The sequence below is a fragment of the Lithobates pipiens genome, unplaced genomic scaffold (assembly GCF_037356315.1).
Source record: "Lithobates pipiens isolate NorthernLeopardFrog02 unplaced genomic scaffold, aLitPip1_a1.2 Scaffold_22, whole genome shotgun sequence".
Lineage (NCBI taxonomy): Eukaryota > Metazoa > Chordata > Amphibia > Anura > Ranidae > Lithobates > Lithobates pipiens.
The window spans coordinates 75,214,863-75,236,215 of NW_027507784.1; the positions used below are offsets into that span (position 1 = coordinate 75,214,863).

The following is a 21,353-nucleotide window of genomic DNA, read 5'->3' on the forward strand; positions in this document are numbered from 1 at the left end:
TGAAATAATAACTAACTAATAATAACTTAACTATTACTAGATATTAAATTATAGGTATTGGAATTTCCTTTACAATTTGGCTGTTAGTGAACGTAACAAATATGAATTTATCCAAAGTTACGAATTATCTGCAATAACAAATGCCCTATCTTAACAAATGGAACATAACAAATTAATAATAATGAATAACCATAATAATAATAAAACTTTTTAATTATTGTTATTATTTCTTATTAATTTGTTACGTTCCATTTTTTTAGATGCAGCATATCTTTTAGAAAGAATTCACAACAAACACTAAATATGTAAGGGTACTGCCTATGCTCAATTAACAAATCTAGAAAATCCCTACAACATAGAAAATCTTCACTTTCTTCAGGTCCACTTTAAACGGTTGATAATATTCAACACTGGGTTGTAATTCTTTAAAAAAAAAACAATAATGTAAATATATATAAAAGCATTATCCTTACTTGCACAAATATAGTATTGTAGGTAAACATTCTTATAGCTGCAATGCATACAAATCTATCATAATCTCAATTGGCAAAGCTAAAACACTGGGATAAGAATCTTTATTTTCAGCTAGTGAGTGACAGCTAGTCCAGTGAGAGCTAATTTTTTTTTTTTTTTTTTTACCTTTACCCCTTCACGCTTAAGGGTAAAACACAAGTTAAAGCCTAAGCACAATTTTGCAATTTTGACTGTACCATCATAACTACTTTATTATAAATTGGATTTTAATCTGGTGGTACATGGTAATGGATATCTCCTGATTTCTTTTTATTATTATCAAAGGAAAAGTAGCGCTAAAATAGTAGAAAAATATTTTTTTGAAATGTAGCTGTATATTTCGTGTTACATCATAACCTACTACCAAAGAACAACACAAAACAAGTTCTCCTGTTCCGGGCGATTGCAGCAATACCACATGTATGTGGGTTAGTTGTTGTTTTCTACCGACAGTACAGCCCAGAAACAATAGTGCACATTTTCTTTCTTTTTTATCCTACATTAAACACACGGACACTCACTGACACTGATACTAATAAAAAAATGCTTTTTAAAAGAAAAAACGGCCCAAAATTTACTGATCATAACCTTTGACCCTTACTTGACCCACACACTTACCCTGACACTGACCTTGATCAAGCCTTGCTCTAGCTATTTTTTATTTATTTTATTTATTATTATTATTATTATTATTATTATTATTATTTATATATTTACACACCAATGTTTTTTTTTCTCTCTCTGCAGGGAGAGAGAGAGAGAGATACAATTTATCTTTCCTCTTCATTCACAGCGAGAGAGAGAAACAAAGGGGTAGGCTTCACAGTGATTGATCACTGTGATAGCCAATCAGAGGCTATCATGGCAATCAGGTGACCCAGAACTGGCTCCATGGACATACGCTGCTCGGGAATGAGCATGCATTGTGTGCCCTCATAGCAAGAGGCTTGCTATGGGGGCACATGAAAAAAGGAGGCACCAAAATCACCGGTTAGGGACCCCAGAAGATACATTTTGGGGCCGATTCGATCAAAGCCATTGCTCAGAGTCAGTGAGTTTAACATGCATATTATTTTAACTTAAAAAAATCTACCTTTAGTAACACTTGAATGACCTATTCTGTAAACGTAAGGTAAATATGGTTCTGTTGACAAAGTCAACTCCCCTGGATAAGTATCCTTATTTTAAAAAAAGTGAAAAAAATACAGATACAATGCTAAAATAAAGATCTTTAACCCTGTGTGAAAGTTTTGTGAACTAAGCCTATGAGCTCAATTCACAAAGCTTTAACACCAGGACTTTATTTTCACCCATGTGACTGTAATTTAAATCTGCATTGGGCATAAGTTAAGATAACTGATGCTTTTTTGAAAATAAGGGGAATTAGCTTTGTAGCAGAGCCATGTGCATTTTACATTTATAAAACCTGTCCTTCAGATTCATTTAGAATCCAGAAAGCACTTGTGAAGAGTCAGTGTAGATTATTCTTCTTGAATTCAAAGGAAAATGATAATTTTGTACGTTACCCGCCTCCTAAGTTTTGTGCAGCCTTGCTAGTCTTTTACATAAAAGTAACTTGGATGTTAGATGTACTTCTCCATTGCTGCTGGGTAACGTGTTTTTAATTTACAGACAAAAAAACATGCGGTCCTCATGAATTCCAGTGCAAAAATAAGAACTGCATTCCAGATCACTGGCGGTGTGATGGACAAAATGACTGCGGTGACAATTCGGATGAAGAATCTTGCAGTAAGTAGTGGAGTTGTTCTTATAGCGTATTTTTAAAGTGACCCTGCACCGTAATTATTAATGTTACAAATATGCACTGCATAAATGCACATAAGCTTACATTTACCCTGCGGATAATAGCAAGTCCTTATTCCCCTTCCACCCCTCAGCATCTCCATACTCTACTTGTTCTCTTGTGTATATCTGATTAGGTACACATTGCACAAACCAGACTTGGTAATTTTTCTCTCTTCCAGTGTAATAATGTTTGGCATACACAAAATTAATTCTCATTGCCTGTTTGCCCTGTTTAAGGAACACTCAAATTTGCAGGGTGTTTGGAGAGTGTTCGCCCCACCGAATGCCATGCAATGCACTGCAGGCTGCGCATTGCATTGATTGGAGTTTTGACCAATCAGGGCACAGTAAAAGCTGGTTGTTAAAGAATGGGTCCGAGAAGCTGGTTGCGGCATCCTTAACAACTGATGTATCATCAGCTGTCAATGGGCTTCCTTGCTGACAGCTAAATAAATAGGAAAAAAATGGTAAAAAAAAAAAAAAAAAAAAGATGCCGTTGGGTCCCCCCCATGTCCATACCAGATCCGTGACATCACAAGGGGGGCGGTACCACCAGGTGACATTGGCAGGTGACCCCGCCCTAACCTGTATATGAATTTTCACATGGTAGAGGAGGCATTGGGCGGTCAGCCATCAACATCAGAGGACGCTGTTTTTTATTTTTTTATTAAAGGAATTGTCAAAAACTGTCTCTGTGTTTTTATTACTTTTTGACACTTTTTTGGTGAATGGGTATGGGTACTATGTACCCCATACTCAATCACATGCGGAGCTGGTATCTGAGGGCTCCCTTGCTAAAGGGGGCTTCAAGATTCTGATAAGCCCCCTGCCAGAATATTCCCACAACCACAGCCTAGGGTTGTGGGGAAGAGGCAAAATATTCTATTTCATCAGGTTGGCGTAAACTCCATAAAACAAACAAAGTAGGTGAACTCCACTCACGCTCCCCTCCCAGTTCCACACTCACCGGAAGGACATACCACTGCAGGGGTAAAGCTCATTTAAGCAGAGTTTCCTTTGGTCTTAATGCCAATAAAGCCTCCCCCCTCCACGGTGGGTTAGATCGTATGGTGCATTCACATATGGATGAATGGAAAAGATTGATACTCATAGCATGAATCCATAAAATTATGAGGTTTATTCAATAAAAAGCAAAGTGTATCTTTAAAAGGTGCACTGCCAGTAGTGCTAGAGGATCAGTAAACTGTTACAGCCATAGATTTGGGATGCCGTGCATTCCACAGACCGAATGCTCAAAACCGTAAGTGGCGTGATGGCACTCCAAACTCTGACTTGCGCGTTTTGTCATCAGACGTCATCAGAAACAGCACCATCTTTGGTGCACCTCAGGTCTTATATATTGTGCAGGTTTCCATCTCAACTAAGCCTGCTGGTGGCCATATTTAATAATGAAGCGGGAGTTACACATAGCCCATCAATTCAGGGCATATATGTACTGTATAGTCCCTAAAAAATATCTATTGTTTCCCGTTAAAATAGCTGACACTGGGAACTTCTATATCCACACTTTATAGTCTAGTGCTGTCTGTTGCTCTGATGGTCACCAGAGGGGAGGATACATAAATCCACGTCTAAAATATTATTACTATTATATAGTATCTCAACAAAGTAAAAATAAAAAAATAAATAAGAAAAAGGGTTTAAAAATCAACTTTCATATATTCAGAATGATATCTTAAAAAAAAAAATTAATATATATATATATATATATATATATATATATATATATATATATATATATATATATATATATATATATATATATATATATATATATATATATATATATATATATATATATATATATATATTTATTATGTGTGTGATTCCTTAAATTATCTATAGTTTCTGCTTAAAAAGTGTGCACTTTTTTTAAAAATGGTAGAGCAGGCATTTTTTTTTTTTTATCATGTATATAAAATATATTTTATAACTGTTGCATGTGGAAATGCTCTTATCCTGAGCTGTTATTTGATGGCACAGAGAAAAATCAGCACGCAGTACAATATAGCTTTCTTTCCATCCCTGCCTTCCTATGTGATTACACAGACTTCTTTCTGATAATTACATGCTGATTCTCAGAAATAAAATTCTCGTATTGACAAGCTGAGGAATAATGCAATTCCTGGCGAGAATGACTGTATATGACCTTTTTAGAAAAGCATAAATAACAAAGCATCAGACGATTATAATTATTTTCCCTGTCACCCGCAATAACATACAAGATGAAGGAGTGAGACTATATAAAGATCAACTCAAATGAACTGTGCATTACTGCAATCATCACACACATATACACACCTACATTTATGCCATATATTATTTGAATTCTATATGATAATTGCAGTATGGTTATAAGAAACCTGTGTAGAGTAAAATATGAAATCTGCCTACCCTCTCCTTCTAAAGAGGCCATTTTCCAAGCTTTCATGGGGATCTAATGGCTTTGATTTTTCCTTATTCTCAGTAGGGGTGAGCTTATGTTTGTTCTGAACCGGGGTTCAGGTCCGAACCTGGAAGCCAGGTGTCATTCCTGGGCCGATAAGCTACAGACAGAGGATTTTCCACCCCACAGCTGACTTATACAAAGGGAGGGGATGCTTGTGACATTGATGACCTAACTTGCATGGATATATTAAAAGGATGCCATTGACCTAATTTGACCATAATGGCATTTTGGAGTTGATTTACTAAAGGCAAACAGACGGTGCACTCTGCAAGTGCATTTGCTCTAGAGCTTAGTAAATTCAGTAAATCTTCACTTTGAAAACAGTATCCAATCACATGCAAGGAAAAAAAAATACATTTTGGTTGGATGATGGAAGTCAGCAGAGCTTCTTCTCATTTACTAAACTCTGGAGCAGCTGCACTCAATTTAAATCATAATTTTTAAAGAGCAACTGTCATCTGTCCCGTAGCGGCTCCTCCCCTGACCTGTTGTTGACTCATCAACAGTCTCATTCACTTTAATGGGACGGCTGGTGATGTGGCAGTGACACAACAAGGTGAGGGACATGGCGGTAGCAGGTGAGTGGATGCCCGCTAACAAGTGCTACCTTGATGGATCTGAAATGACAGGTGCTCTTTAAATCTAAGGACTCATTCTTACTGGTAGTTAGAATCGGTAATATTTGCAAACAAAATGAAGGTTTCCTATTTAGAGCAATAAGCTGTCAGGTTAGAAAACAGCGATATCCAGACCGATTCAATCATACAGTTTGTAGTGTCCATAAATTTGAAAAAAAAATGGGATAAAGGAATATTCCTGAACTTCGGTTTATCTCATGGTTACTGTGAAATTGTGTGAATGCATCAATGCAGTGCGTGTTATCTCAGCTTTGATTCACTGAATGAGTTACAATATACAGCCTCATGTTTCATAACTAAGCTCCATTTCATGCTGAATAAACTAAATTATGAATGTATCTTAAATAGAAAACTATCTTTAGATAGATTTTTTTCTCCAAAAGCATTTTATTAAAATAAATTTGATAAAAATCAAAAAAATTGATTTAAATAAAAAACAAATCTGATTTAAATCAAAAAAATCAGATTTTTTTTAATCATTGATTTATATCCACCCTGTCTGATTGCAAATGAACACAAGTTCCCATTTACATCCTGTGTTCCATAGAGGAGAATGCAGGGTCTGATTGGGTCTGTCTGAAAAACAGACTACCGGACCTGATCGGACCTTTCGTATGAAAGGGGCCAAGTTTACATCACTTTGAAAGTTATATGCACATGACCATTTTTATTATTATTCCCCTCTGGTCATGTTTTTGACCTAAAGATTGTGAATTGTGAATTTAGGATTTTCTAAATTCTTCTAATATATTTTTCTTCTGTTAATTGTTTTATTTGGATTTGATCATATAGAACTGCCTATGTTCCCTTATTTGTGTGTTTCCCATAAATTTGGTGTTTTCCGCAGAGCCTCAGACATGTGCGCTGAAAGAGTTCCTGTGCAGTAATGGCGACTGCATCTCTGCCAGATTTTGGTGTGATGGTGAATATGATTGCGCTGATGGGTCCGATGAGGTGATTATTTTAAAAGTATCTAACCTAACATAGGCAATACCAATAGCAGATGACTAAAAATAGTTTGTTACTCATGCAATGTCTTTAATTTAAAGCTACACCTTAATCAAGTTTAAGGCCCACCATACATGGAGCAAATTTCTTTCCTGCAACTGTGGGTTGCAGGAAAGAAATTTGCTTGATTCCCCCATTAACAGAGACAGTGTTGATGGGGGAATCCCTCCTGCTGAACCAATCAATTTAAAGTGTAATTTGTGCTGTTGGCTGCAGTTTTAGTTGAAACCCTCTGACCTCTAAAGTCTCCCTTCCTCCCCACAACAGTATGAGGTTAATGTGGGCTGAGGGCCCTGTCATATGCACTCATTAAGAGTGCCAACTATGCCTGCCTTTTCCGACCCCCAACCCTCTATAGCTTCTATCTATGAAAATGCTCTATGAATGGGGGACAGGCAGATGAATTAAATATCCACCACCTCATAGAGCATTGATAAGCAATTAACGGACATCCATCTCTTGCAAAACTACAAGTCCCATCATGCCTCTGCCTCTGGGCGTCATGCTTGTGGCTGTCAGAGTCTTGCTATGCCTCATGGGACTTGTAGTTCTGCAACAGCTGGAGGTCCGCTAATTGCATATCCCTGTCATAGAGGTTCATAGATTGTTTTTCATTGATGCAAGCTATAATATGGCTTCCTGTGAATGGAGGAGGAGTGGAATGGGCATATGGTAGGTCCATTGGCTTGTATTAACCCCCACAGGCTCTGAGAAAGGGAGCTTGCCACCCAAAATGTAGCTTTCCAACTGTGGGAATTTGTCATTCCCCAATGCTGGAGTTGTGAATGATATGCTTTGAGGCCATGTTCACATATGTATGGCCTTGGGTTCATGCCTGGGGTCTGGTGCATGTCTGTTCACCGGTTCAGGTCCAATTCAGGTCCAAATGTGCACCTGAACCAGACCCAAAGATGCACAGAACCCTTTTGCAATCTGGACCGTGGCCACCCCGGACCTGTGTGAACCAGCTCAATTGAGAGCCGATCAAACTTGCCTGTCATGTGAAATGCGTCCAATTTGCATATATGTGAACCCAACCTGAATTTTCTCGTGTTTGTATGTCTTTGGCGTATTTTCAGTAAACATAAAATTGGTGTTGAAGGTAATGCACTAGGTATTTGCGCCCTCCTATTTTTCTTTATACCGGACGTTTACTCCTGGGTGGGGGCAGAAGACAGAGGATTTCAACTAAAACCATAGACAACAGCACAAGGGACACTTCACGTTGATTGTAGGTACAGTCGCTTGTGCTGATTTAAAAAAAAAAAATTGACTCAACTTAGGCCTTTAAGGTCCACTTACTGTATATCATAATGGCCTGGATATGGACACACTGAAACTTGAAAATGGCAGATATATTTTACAGGTGCCCTTCTGAAATTTCTTTTTTGGAGAGTAATTTTTCTTCTCCAACTTTTTTTTTTTTGCTACTTGGAATATTACTGAAAGCCTAGATATATTCCTCTAAAGAGGCTCAAGAGAACGGTGAACTAGATTGCAAAAATTGAAATATGGCACTTCAATTCCTTCCTCTCATTTCATTGCAAATAAAGTGTGGCCTTGAGCTCTGTTTGTGTTTTCAGCCTACCGCCGAGAAAGGAAAGGAGAAAAAAAAAAGAAACTTTTCTGCAATTTGAGTAGACAAAGGATCCATTTATTGCTAGCCCTGAAAAGTAAAGTTTAGCTGCATCCTGGTGAGCAAATGCTGCTGTTTGGTAAATGAGCAATTTTCATTAAAGAAAGATAGGGCAGCGCACAAAAGCAACAGTACCATGGATTTGGAGGAAAGTGCTCACCTGTATATCTGAGAATAAAAGATCAGGTGCTTCCCTAGTGCTTGTAGAATTACAATATTTAGATATATACCTTCTTTTTAAAATCCTCAGGCCATTATTATTTATAGTCCATTAAGATTTTTTTTAGCTAAAATTTTGTGTTAAAGTCCAACTCCCAGCAAAACGTTTTATTTTACTGGATAAAACAGGGGTTGGATTGGTCATTAACTACTTGAGTCCCAGAGCATTTTTTTTGGCTTGGTTTCACACCTTATATTTTATATCTTTACGTTTTTTGTAGTCTGTCCTAACGTTTCTTGGGGACAGATAAAGTATATACAGCAGGTAAAATACGTATTGAACACGTTACCATTTTTCTAGGTAAATACATCTATAAAGGTGCTATTGACAGGAAATTTTCACCACATGTTGATAAAAACCCATGCAATCCATTCATATAAAGAAACCAAAACAAATAAATTCAGGAATAGCTATGTTTAATAAAATGGAATGACACAAGGAAAAAGTATTGAACACATGAAGAAAAAGAGGTGAAAAAAGGCATTGAAAGCCAAGACACCAGCTGAAATCTATCCGTAATTAGAAAGCAATACTGCCCCTTGTCAATGCAAATGAATATACGCTGGTTCAGTCTCAACTGATTGCCTAAAAAAGGTGTCTCATTACCAAGGTGTCACACAAGAAACATGTCATGATGGGTAAAAGCAAAGTGCTCTCTCAAGACCTTTGCAACCTTATTGTTGCAAAACATACTGATGGTATTGGTTACAGAAGAATTTCTAAACTTCTGAATGTTCCAGTGTAAAACAAGGAAGAGGGGCACCTCTGAATATATATCATAAAACAATTTATTAAAACAACAATATCCACTCACATGGAGGAAAGAAGAGTTGCATTCATATCCTGTGTTCTGGGCTGAGTAGGACTGCGGGTCAGATCCAGTCAGGCTGGCACCACATCAGATCCAGACAGGAAGGGGTGGGAGCACAAAGGATATGAATGCAACTCTTCTTTCCTCCATGTGAGTGGATATTGTTGTTTTAATAAATTGTTTTAATAAATTGTTTTGATATATATTCAGAGGGGCCCCTCTTCCTTGTTTTTACTCTAGCTTACTGGAACCTGCTTATGGTTTTCTTGGTGGCTACCCTGACTGACCCAAGGACATAAAAACTTACGAGTGTATATATGTGTACATATATACATCCCTCTATCTCGGTCCTTGGACTATTGGGTACTGTATTCTGAGGTATCTGTGTATTGTGCCTTTTTACTTGTTGAATGTTCCAGTGAGCACATTTTACCATAAACCAGCCATGATCAGGTGCTCCTCGCAAGATTTCTGACACAGGAGTTAAAATAATTATCAGCAAAGTTGTCCAAGAGCCAAGGACCAATTGTGGAGAGCTTCAGAAAGACCTGGAAATAGCTGGTACACTTGTTTCAAAGAAAACAATAAGTAATGCACTCAACCGCTATGGCCTGTATACATGCTCACAATGCAAGACTCCATTGCTAAAGAAAAAGCATGTTGAAGCTGCACAACATTTAGACAAGCCTGTGAAATACTGGGAGAATATAGTCTGGTCAGATGAGACCAAAATTGGACTCTTAGGGTGACATAATACACTCCATGTTTGGAGGTCAAATGGCAGTGCACATCACCCCAAAAACACCCCCTGTTTTTCAGCATACGGTACTTGGAAACTTCATGTTATTGAAGGAAGGATGAAAGGAAAAATATACCAAGACATTCTTGATAAAACATCTGCTGCCATCTACCAGGATGATGAAGATGAAACAAGACAATGATCCCAAACACAAAGCCAAGGAAACTCTCAATTGGTTTCAAAGAAAAAAAGATAAAGCTGCTAGAATGGCCCAGCCAATCACCTGACTTGAATCCAATCTATGGAAAATCTATGCAAAGAACTAAAGATCACAGTTCATAGAAGAGGCCTATGGAACCTTTAAGATCTGAAGACTGTTTGTGTGGAAGAATGGTTCAAAAGCACACCTGAACAACGCATGTGACTAGTTTCTCCATATAGGAGGTGTCTTGAAGCTGTGATTGCTAGCAAAGGATTTTGTATGAACTATTAAACAAATTTCAGTTAGTGTATTCAATACTTTTTCCATGTGTCATTCCATTTTATTAGAAATAACTTAATTTCTGAACGTATTTGTTTCAGTTCCTTTGTATGCGTTGATTGCATGGGTTGTTGCCCTCAATCGCACCTTTAGAAATATATTTACCTAGAAAAATGGTGACATGCTCAAAACTTATTTTACCCACTGTATATAAATAAATACATGTATATAAAAAAGGCACCACAAATCAAAAGGGCTATTTAATTCTCACCCATCAATCTATGTCTCCAAGCTTTGTTTGCTTGGAAAAAGAAATTTAAAAAACACCCCCTAGCATTTCTAGCTATGGCCATCCTGCGTAAGGGCAGATGATACATGTTACATTTGCTTCCGTAGCTGAGAAAACGAATGAACGCTAAAAATAAAAACTCCTGGGATGTATGACATAATTTGTCTAGGCACAGGTATACCGTTCCTTCAGAGTGTATGCGCCGGTGACATCACTGGTGGATTCATAAGTAAATATCTCCTAAGCAATGCCCGTTTAGAAGGTATTTACTGTACCTATTGGTAAGCCTTATTATAGGTAAAAATCAGCCAAGGGTGTTTACTCCCACTATAAACAAACTGCTAGCAGGCTTCAGAACTTCTTGCAGGTTGTTGAAGCCCGCTAGCAACTTGTTTAAAGTGACATTCTTCACTTTCAGTGACATTCAGCAAAATCGTTGTATAACATTTTCAAACAGGAGCTGAAGGGCACTTTAAAGGCTTAGAGAAAGCTGCTCGAAGTATACATTTTTTGCAAAAGCCTGGTGAAAGTTTCATAAAAACTTGCTGTTCACGCTCCTCTTATATAAGCTGAAGCCCATGTGAAACAGGCCATCATGCGTTGTTTACCAGGCTTTACCACTTACAAAAGGCTTCCATTGATGTCAATGTAAAAAAACTGCAAATGCACTGCAAACTTGCTACAAATGTCCCTATGGTGTTTGCAGCACACTTGAGATGTGTTTGGAAAGAGTTATTAGCCAAGATGATAATCCAAAAATCCATGCAATAGAAAGCTAAGACAAAGGGGTTATCTGGCAATTTTTATTTTATTTTAATGTGATGCAAACATATAAAAAATGTGTCAAAACAAGCCATTGTCATATCTTAGCACATTAGGTGTGTTACTGGGATCTCAAATTTCTTTGCACATCTAAATGAGCCCTTATTTGCACAGGGAGGAGTTACCAGTGAACAATTCAGTCTCCAGCCAGTCTATTAGCTCGGAAAAGTGGGGGGAGGGGGCTCTTATTGGTTACAAGGGCATGTCATATTTCCAAACACGTGGTAGACATAGAGCAGGTTATCAAAAATACCTTATTAACTTGTACCTTCAGTGCATATTGCTGCTCATACATGGGCCAGTTACTGTAAAACAAAGAAAAGAGCAGGGGCGGACTGAGAACTCATGGGGCCCCTGGGCAATAGGAGATTATGGGGCCTCCAAGCAATCAGAGATTATGGGGCCACACAGTATATACACACACACACAAACAGTATACAATCACACAGTATACACAGACATGTTTCTATTGGCTGAGAAGGTACTGGAGAGGTGGGGCAGCTATAATTTCTGTATTTTTAGACCAAAAGGATGCCGATAAGGGACATTTCAGAGACAGATGTAAAAAAAAAAAACACAAAGTTTTACACATTACCCAAATGGGTTTTTTAATAATGTATAAAAAGAGATATACTCACAAACATATTCATGATAAAAGCATTTAAGAGTCAATAGTAGGTGCAAAGCAACCGGATCACTGAGACTGTTGCCATCAGGTTGAAGGATCTTTCAGAAAATCTATGCAACATCTTAGATTGGCTCTGAGGAAGAGGGGGGCCTTGAAATGCATCAGCCTTCTGGAAGGTACTCTGACCTGCTGGGAAATGTCTCGTTGACCTGGTTTATTTGTGTCTACTATGAACTGTGAAATGCTTTTATCATTAATGTGTTTGCGAGTATATCTTCTTATACATTAATAAAGATACCACTTGGGTAATGCGCAGGGTTGGCGTGCCCTCTTTTATTTGTTTCACAGTGCTTCCATTGTGTTTCTCCCCTGACCCTTAGAGGGCAGAAAAACCTGTGCTTTCTTATCAATCCCCAAGAACCTGTTATATATCCATTTCCATTACACCACCCTCAAGCACAGGAGAATACTTCTGTACTGTCTGTTTATGGGCCTGTTACTGTATCTGCCAGATGATGTTCTTTTAGACCCAAAGTTATCTAAAATTCGACCATGTAAGAGCAGAACGCTTAAAAAAAAGAAAAAAGTCTTATCTGATTTCACATAGATGAGGTATAAGAGCTGGTAACATGATGGCGTCCTGTGGTCAGAATACAGTTATTGCTGACTCCTTGTGACCCTTAGGCCGCGTACACACGGGCGGATTGTCTGCCCAACTAAGTTCGGCAGACAATCCGACAGACAGTCCGTTCAAAATTTGCATGAACGCACTTGACCACACATGATGAGCAGACAGTCCGCTGAAAGCGTGCGTGATGACGTGTACAGCACGTACGACGGGACTAGAAAAACGACGTCCTATACACTGCAATGCAACCTTCGGCCGTGTAAACCCTTTCTGAGCATGCGCCATACTTAGTCCGTCCAACTTGCCTACACACGAGCGGACTGTCCGCTGAAACCAAGTTTGGACGGACAAAACCAAGTTTGAACGGACTGTCTTACGGAAATTCCGTAAGACTTTGTTCGTCAGACTGTCCGCTGAAAAAGTCCGCTGAAGCCCACACACGAGCGGATTGTCCGCTGAAACACTGTTCAGCGGACTAAGTTGGACAGACAATCCGCCCGTGTGTACGCGGCCTTAGGCTTCATCACATGGGCATATGTGTATTTTTTTACTTGGAACACATGTTCTTACTGGCAGAACTAATATAAGGTCCTGCAGAAAACCTTTACTCAGATGTATTCAACTTTTGTTTTTAACACCGTTAGACACGGTTCACATGATCGTGCTGGGTTATTTGCATGAAAAACTGTACACTGTACCTATCTAATGGTGACATTTTAGACCCTTGGTTGGAAAGGGCTCTTATTGTATCCGATCACTTCTCTCTGCAAGCATTGGTCATACAGGTTGCACAAAAAGTATAGGAGCCACGTTATTTTTATTTTTTTGATGATTGGGGAATGAAACATATCCCCACTGGATGTTCCTAATTTTTTTATATGTTTTTGCATCACTGATTCTCCACTGTTAGTTTAAAAAAAAGAGGCAGCACAATGTAGATTCTCCTTGAGAAAATCTCAGAAAAATATACTGTGTTTCAGAATAAAGTTCAGTGTTCCATTTTTCAGTTTTATTGCATTGTTCTTTCTGTCTCTAAGGATTAAAATTAGGTCACTGAGTTCTTCTTTTTCATTGTCTGTTTGGGTAGAGAAACTGTGAGAATGGCTGCTCAAAAGACCAGTTCCAGTGTTCCACCGGTCAATGCCTACCAGCGAAGTGGAAATGTGATGGCCATGAAGACTGCAAAGGTGGAGAAGATGAGAAAAACTGCGAGCCGGGTACTGAAATAATTGATTTAAGGGTTCTAGAGGAGAAACCTTTCCAACACAGCTGTCGGTTTTAGAGTTTATTCTTACCTAGAGTACAGTATTTCCAAAGAGAGGGTGAGGATGGTATTATTAAACATGAGTCTGTGCTGGGTCAGAGAAGTAAAACACTAGTACTTGAATTTCTTACATTATCCCTAGGCAAGCATTAAAAATCAATCCAGTTAAAAGAGAAAAAATATGTAGGAGCTCCTATAAAATGGAGCGTGAATATTGCTATCCTCTGTCCGATGAGCTCTGTAGGGTTGTGCATACAGTTTATGGCCCATTTATAAAATGCAGGCCATGGAACGGAGCCTGTCGTGCCATATGGAGTTTTTTCTGCTTAATGCAGTGATTGATGGAGAGCTGGTCATGTGACTTTAACAGGTCATATAAATGTATAACATTCTTATTGTGACCACCACCCACGTATCGCTCCTAAAGCCAGAGGAATGAAATGCACATTTATAAATAATATACATTTTTTTTGTTATTAATGGGCAGTTCTGCTTCTTCTTTTTTTGTATGCTATTTTTTTTTTTATCATACTTACCCAGGTGGATGCAGCATCGGTACAATGCTGAATCTTTCACCTACTGGCTCTAAGACAGAGACAGCCGCTCCCTGCTCCTCCACAGCCCAACGCTCCAATGAGCATGGAGGAGCAGAGCGGAGAGCTGCTGATTGACAGGCAGCAGCTCTCTGCTTGGGGAGCAGTGAGAATCAAGCCATCGGTGGTGTTTGATCACTCGGTTCTCAGTGTAGAGGCACCAGGGGACCGATGCTACATCCACCTAGGTAAGTATGATGGGAGAAAAAAATAAACAAACCCATACTTCTCTTTTAAGGGCACTTTAGGAATGCTCTGGTTAGAAATGGGTGTCAGAAGGGCAGTGGACAGTGTCATTCGTTTTTTTTTTTTTTTTAACAATTGTGTTTTTTTTTTGTTTGTTTTTTACAGTATTATTTTTTATTATTTGTTTACAATTTTTTAGGAGCCCTGTTTGGGGGCTTTGGTGAAATATTAAGGGCCTAAACAGACCCCATTCGGTTTCACTTTTGAGACAGAGAAAAGGACTGGGGACAATGCTTCACCAGTCGCTTTCTCTGCAGCCTCAGCTGCAATGGACAGCGAAGGAATAGGAAGTGCTCTGTGCTGAGCAGCATAGTTTACTATGTTTCAGTTAAGAATGAACACAGAAGAAATCTGTACAGATCACTCACTGTGTTCTTTCAGAAAAGGAAGGAGCTGGTAAATGTAAATATTTACCGAAGCTGGTAGCACTGCAGGAGGGAACCAGGAGTGCCAGGAATCAGGGGGAATCAGTACCGCAGAGGTTGATTAGGGTGTGCCCAGGCATACCTAGCACACCCTGTGCGCACATCAATGGAGCCCCCCAGTTCCTCTCTGTTTATCTTTAGTAGGTCTCCATTCCTCTCCATTTACCCATAGTGTGCCCCTCTCTCTCCATGTACCCTACATGAGTCAATATCCATCCACCTACCCTTAATGAGCCCCCCTTCTCTCCACTTACCTTACATGAGCCCCTTTCCTTACACTTTCCCTTAGTGAGCCCCCCTTATTTCCACTTACCATTGGTGAGATCCCTCTTCTCATTTTGCCCTTAGATTGTCTCCCTCACCTGCACTAAACTTACCATTTCTGCCTCCCTTTCCCCACCCTGTACTTATTTTTAGTTTGCCCCCTTCAATCCTCTTGCCTTAAGTAGCCAGTTTCCTTATACTTTTCCTTTTTCCTCTTCTCTCCCTTTACCTTTAGCGAAGACCCATTCGTTTCCATTTTTTCTTAGTAAGCCCCCTCCTCTGCACCTAATTTTCCCTTTGTGCTTCTTTTGTCCAATCATTTACCCTTAATGGGCACAGGAGGTGGGTTTAATGATACTAAGCATCACTCAATCCAGTAGACCAGTGATATCTAGTGACAGAAATTGATTACTTTGGGGATAGAATGTGGGGGGGGGGGGGACGACTTTAGTGAGTATTGTTTGAGTATTGCATTGCAATTGCTTTATTTATTTTAACATGTCTTAGTCTATTGATTTTTTTTTTTTAAGCTAGACTTCTGTATTAACAATTGAGCATTTGCTTTGAGGTTCTTGGTGATTTTCCCAGGCTGGAAATCTCCTTTCTGTTTATTAACTACATTTATCAGGCACTTTTTCTACAATAAACCTGCTGAATGTGATCCAGTCAATTAATATTCAATTAACCAGCCTTTGTACTGAATATCTATAGAGAAACACTGGAAGCACTAATTAAGTCACTTGAATAATCATCATACATTTTCCCAGTAATTTAAAGTATAATTTTAGAAAGGATCTAATTTGCAGTTCCCCAAAATTACATCTGTTACCTTTAAATCAAAGAAATGTCACATCAGTGACATCCTTATGGATAATATGAGCGTTGGAGTATTAATAAATATGGCAGCAGATAGACAGGCCTTTCAGGTATGAATCACTTCTGTCATCTCTCTGACGTCACTCCTTTCATAGTTGTGCTTAAAACTACAATGCCACAAATGAAAATGAAAATGCCTCTTTTAATTTATTGCATTTAACAGTAACTTTGTTTTTTTTTAAATATGATTTGTTTAACCTCCGTAGCGGTAATCCCGAGTCTGGCTCAAGTTGGGAATTTCATTACAATAGCGGTAACCCCGAGCCAGACTCGGGTTTGCACCGCTCGATGCAGGGGAGGACACAGGGATCGTTACTTACCTTGTCCCCTGGATCCAGTGATGTCCGCCGCGCTGTGTGATCGAGCTGTCCTCCGCTCGATTCACAGTGCCGAATGCCGCCGAGCTCCGTTCCCTGCGGCGTTACGACGCACGGGAGCGGAGAACGGCGGCAAATTCAAAAAAGTAAAAACACACAAAACACACACAGCACTGTAATCTTACAGATTACAGTGCTGTAGTAAAAAATACACACCCCCTTTGTCCCTAGTGGTTTGTGCAATGCCCTGCATGCACTTTTATATTATAAATACAGTTTTTTACTGCTTGGAATTTGGAGATTGTCCATAGCAACCAAAACATGTCCCTTTTTCAGTTTTTTTTGGATTTTATTACATTATTGAATAATTTTTATTATTCTTTATTATATTATAAACTTTATCATACCCGAGATGTCCGCTAGACTCTGGTTTGAAGAGATTTCAGAGCGTTATTCCTAAGAATTACAGGACTACAAAATAAAAGCCAGATTTCCATGCAAAATAATTGTACCGCTTTCAGCACCTTATTCCAGACTGAATCATACCGCCAGGGAGGTTAATACGTTTTTTTGTTTTTTTTTACCCCCTCCCCACATAGCTTCAACAGTCTCCACTTATCCGGGAAGGCTTCCAGCATGGTTTTGGATTTTATCTGTGGGCATTGCATTTTTTACATTAGGCACTGATGTTGGATATAAGGACTTGGTTCACAATTGTTGTTTTATTCCACCCAAAGGTGTTCGGTAAGGTTGAGGTTATGGATCTAGGCAGACCACTTGAATTTTTCTGTGTCAAACTCTTCAGATCATGGAGTAGGCATTGTGGGTAGCCATGCTGGAATTTAAATTAGCCTTCACCAAACTTTTGCAAAAGTTGGAAGTGTACAATTGACCAAAATATCTTATCTGTAATACTAATAGTACACTTTCTTTGAAACACCAGAACCCAATAATTTAGGGTATTATTTCTGTGGACGTATGGTGTATATTTGCTATGGCTTATGTCATCTAACGGTTGGCAAGCATAATTTTGGTGAGGATTTCCAAGCAAGATAAATCTACTAGCACCAAAGCATTCCATAAAGAAGGTTACAAATGAACTACAAGCCATTCAATAATAAAACATATAACTAATCTTCTCTACTTTATCTCTACATTATTGATAATTAACGAGAGCTATAAAATTCTCTATGGCCCTTAGAAATAGTTAAGAGTTTGTTGTTAACTGATAAATGATAAATGAATGATGGACGTTTCCAATGTCAATTCTTTTTTTTTTTTCACAGCCTCACCAACCTGTTCTTCCAGCGAGTATGTCTGCAATAGTGGAGGTTGTATCTCAGCATACCTGAGGTGTAATGGCGAATATGATTGTGCAGATGGCTCAGATGAGGTGAGTGATGGATATTTTTGCCTATTTATTATTGTTTTATTTTAAGTGTTAAAGTTCCTGTTTTGGGAAATAGAGGAGGTTGAGGGGGCCACACAGAGACAATCTTTAATTAGAAAAACACTGGAAATTGGACTTTGGAGGTCTTTTAAGATTTCCCCATAGACAATAGATGATTGTAGTACAGTCCAGGAAAAAATGAAAAATGGGAGCCCAGCCAAAAAAGGGGAGATTGTCATCTAATTTATCCATTCAGAGCAAATCCACGGGTTTGCTTTAAATGCTCCCTACCTGAGCAGAAGTTTAGACACGTTCATGTGTTAAGCCCTATACACACACACATCAGATATTCTGCTGATTTTTATCTTTAGATTTACCAAAACCATGTACTGCAAGGGCCTGCCTGATTGCATACAAATTGAAACTCTTAAGGTTTGACCTCCTATTACATGGTTTTGGTAATCTGAAGGAAAAAAAAAAATCAGCAGAAAATCTGATAGTGTGTATGGGGCTTAACCAGTTGCCGACCGCCGCACGCCGATGTACGTCGGTACAATGGCACGGGCAGGCATAAGGACATACATGTACGTCCCTTGCCTCCCGCGGGTCGGGGGCCCGATCGGGCCCCCGCCCGGTGCCTGCGGCGGTCGGTATTCGTACGGGAGCGATCCCGGACGAGGGGACGGCCATTCATTCATGGCCACCCCCTCGCGATCGCTCCCGACGAATAGAAATCCCCGGTGACATCACTTCCTCTCCTGTAATGTAAACACAGGAGAGGAAGTGATGTATTCTCTCCTCCGTGTCGGTATTTTTCGTTCCGACACGGAGGAGAGCGGATCAGTAAGTTGCACCAACACTCTACACACACAGTAGAACATGCCAGGCACACTCACACCCCCCCTTTACCCCCCGATCACCCCCCCAATTACCCCTGCCCCCCAGTCACAGTGACACCAATGTCATTTTTTTTTTTTTTTTTTTTTGCATTGGTGTCATTTGTGACTGTAATAACTGTTAGGGCAGTTAGAGTTAGCCCCCTTTAGTTCTAATGTACCCCCCTAACCCCCCCAATAAAGGTTTAACCCCGTGATCACCCCCCGTCGCCAGTGTCACTAAGGCTGGGTTCACATTGCAGCGGTTTATGAGAACGAATGTGATTCGCACCGCACTGCAGTGCAAATCACATCCGATCTCTGTGCGATTCGAGTTCAGCCATTCGCCGCACCCGCCGCACCCGCCACACCCGCCGCACCCGCCGCAAATTCGCACGGGACCCTTTTTTTGGCCCGCAGCAGAAACGGATCGCATGGGTGTTCACACCATGCGATCCGAGTTTGCAGATCGCACTGCGATATGCGAACTGATCTGGGGGTGTCAGTAACATTTCACTGACACTCCCAGCAGTTCGCATAGGGCAGTGTGAACTGCCGCCGGGAGGCATGCGATGCGGGAACCCGCCGCGCATTCGTGGCGTTCCCGCATCGCTCCAGTGTGAACCCAGCCTAATAAGCGATCGTTTTTCTGATCGCTGTATTAGTGTCACAGGTGACGCTAGTTAGGCAGGTAGGTATTTAGGTTCGCTGCAGCTTTTTATAGCGCCAGGGACCCCCATATACTACCGCATAAAGCCCCCTAATTGCCCCCTAGTTAACCCTTTCACCAGTGATCACCATATAACTGTTACAGGTGACGCTGGTTGGTTAGTTATTTTTTTATAGTTTCAGGGCACCCGCCATTTATTACCTAGTCTCACTAGTGTACCTAGGGGTGTCTACTTTCCAAAATGGGGTCATTTGGGGGGGGTTTGTGCCATCTTGGCATTTTATGGCCTTCAAAACTGTAACGCCCTTAGAAAGCCTGAAGGTGGTGCTTGGTTTTCGGGGCCCCGTACGCGGCTAGGCTCCCAAAAAGTCCCACATATGTGGTATCCTCGTACTCAGGAGAAGCAGCAGAATTTATTTTGGGGTGTCATTTCACATATGCCCATGGCATGCATGAGCAATATATCATTTAGTGACAACTTTGTTAAAAAAAAAAAAAAAAAAAAAAGTTTGTAATTTTCCCGCAACTTGTGGCAAAATATAAAATATTCCATGAACTCAACATGCCTCTCAGCAAATAGCTTGGGGTGTCTACTTTCTAAAATGGGGTCATTTGTGGGGGTTTTGTGCCATCTTGGCATTTTATGGCCTTCAAAACTGTAATAGGTAGTGAGAAGTGAACTCAAAAATTTACGCCCTTAGAAAGCCTGAAGGCGGTGCTTGGTTTTCGGGGCCCCGTACGCGGCTAGGCTCCCAAAAAGTCCCACATATGTGGTATCCCCATACTCAGGAGAAGCAGCAGAATTTATTTTGGGGTGTCATTTCACATACGCCCATAGCATGTGTGAGCAATATATCATTTAGTGACAACTTTGTGTAAAAAAAAAAAAAAAATTTTTTTTTTGTCATTATTCAATCGCTTGAGGCAAAAAAATAAAATATTCAATGGGCTCAACATGCCTCTTATCAATTTCCTTAGGGGGTCTACTTTCCAAAATGGGGTCATTTGGGGGGGTTTTGTACTGCCCTGCCATTTTAGCACCTCAAGAAATGAGATAGGCAGTCGTAAACTAAAAGCTGCGTAAATTCCAGAAAACGTACCTTAGTTTGTAGATGTGACAACTTTTGCGCAAACCAATAAATATACAATTATTGACTTTTTTTTTACCAAAGACATGTGGCTGAATACATTTTGGCCTAAATGTATGACTAAAATTGAGTTTATTGGATTTTTCTAATAACAAAAAGTAGAAAATATCATTTTTTTTCAAAATTTGCGGTCTTTTTACGTTTATATCGCAAAAAATAAAAATCGCAGAGGCAATCAAATACCATCAAAAGAAAGCTCTATTTGTGGGAAGAAAAGGACGCAAATTTTGTTTGGGTACAACATTGCATGACCGCGCAATTACCAGTTAAAGCAGCGCAGTGCCAAAGTGTAAAAAGACCTCTGGTCATTTACCAGCGAAATGGTCCGGTCTGAAAGTGGTTAAAGGCTACTAGAAGAGGACATTTTTTTTTTTTTATTTATTTGCTTGCTTTTTATGGAATAGATTACATTTTTTAACACTTATAACATATTATCAAGGGACAAACACTGGCTACTCTTGCAGACTCCACTAGTATCAAACTCCACAAGGGTGCACACACCATGAACACTGAACAGTACATTCACGTCACATCATAGCTCCTCGCCTAGTGATGGAAGATTCTGTTGGATAAACTTGTATTTTTAATTTTACTTG

At 39.6% G+C, this 21,353-nt stretch overlaps 1 protein-coding gene across 1 annotated transcript in view; it reads left to right on the forward strand.

Moving 5' to 3' along the window:
• Positions 1-21,353, forward strand: part of LRP1B (LDL receptor related protein 1B) — a 2,110,020-nt gene that overhangs the window by 1,884,700 nt on the left and 203,967 nt on the right. Inside the window, exons 67-70 of the mRNA XM_077447755.1 lie at positions 2,146-2,262; positions 6,275-6,381; positions 13,777-13,906; positions 17,961-18,067. Of these exons, the coding sequence (XP_077303881.1) occupies positions 2,146-2,262; positions 6,275-6,381; positions 13,777-13,906; positions 17,961-18,067 (461 nt within the window). The remainder of the gene's footprint in view (positions 1-2,145; positions 2,263-6,274; positions 6,382-13,776; positions 13,907-17,960; positions 18,068-21,353) is intronic.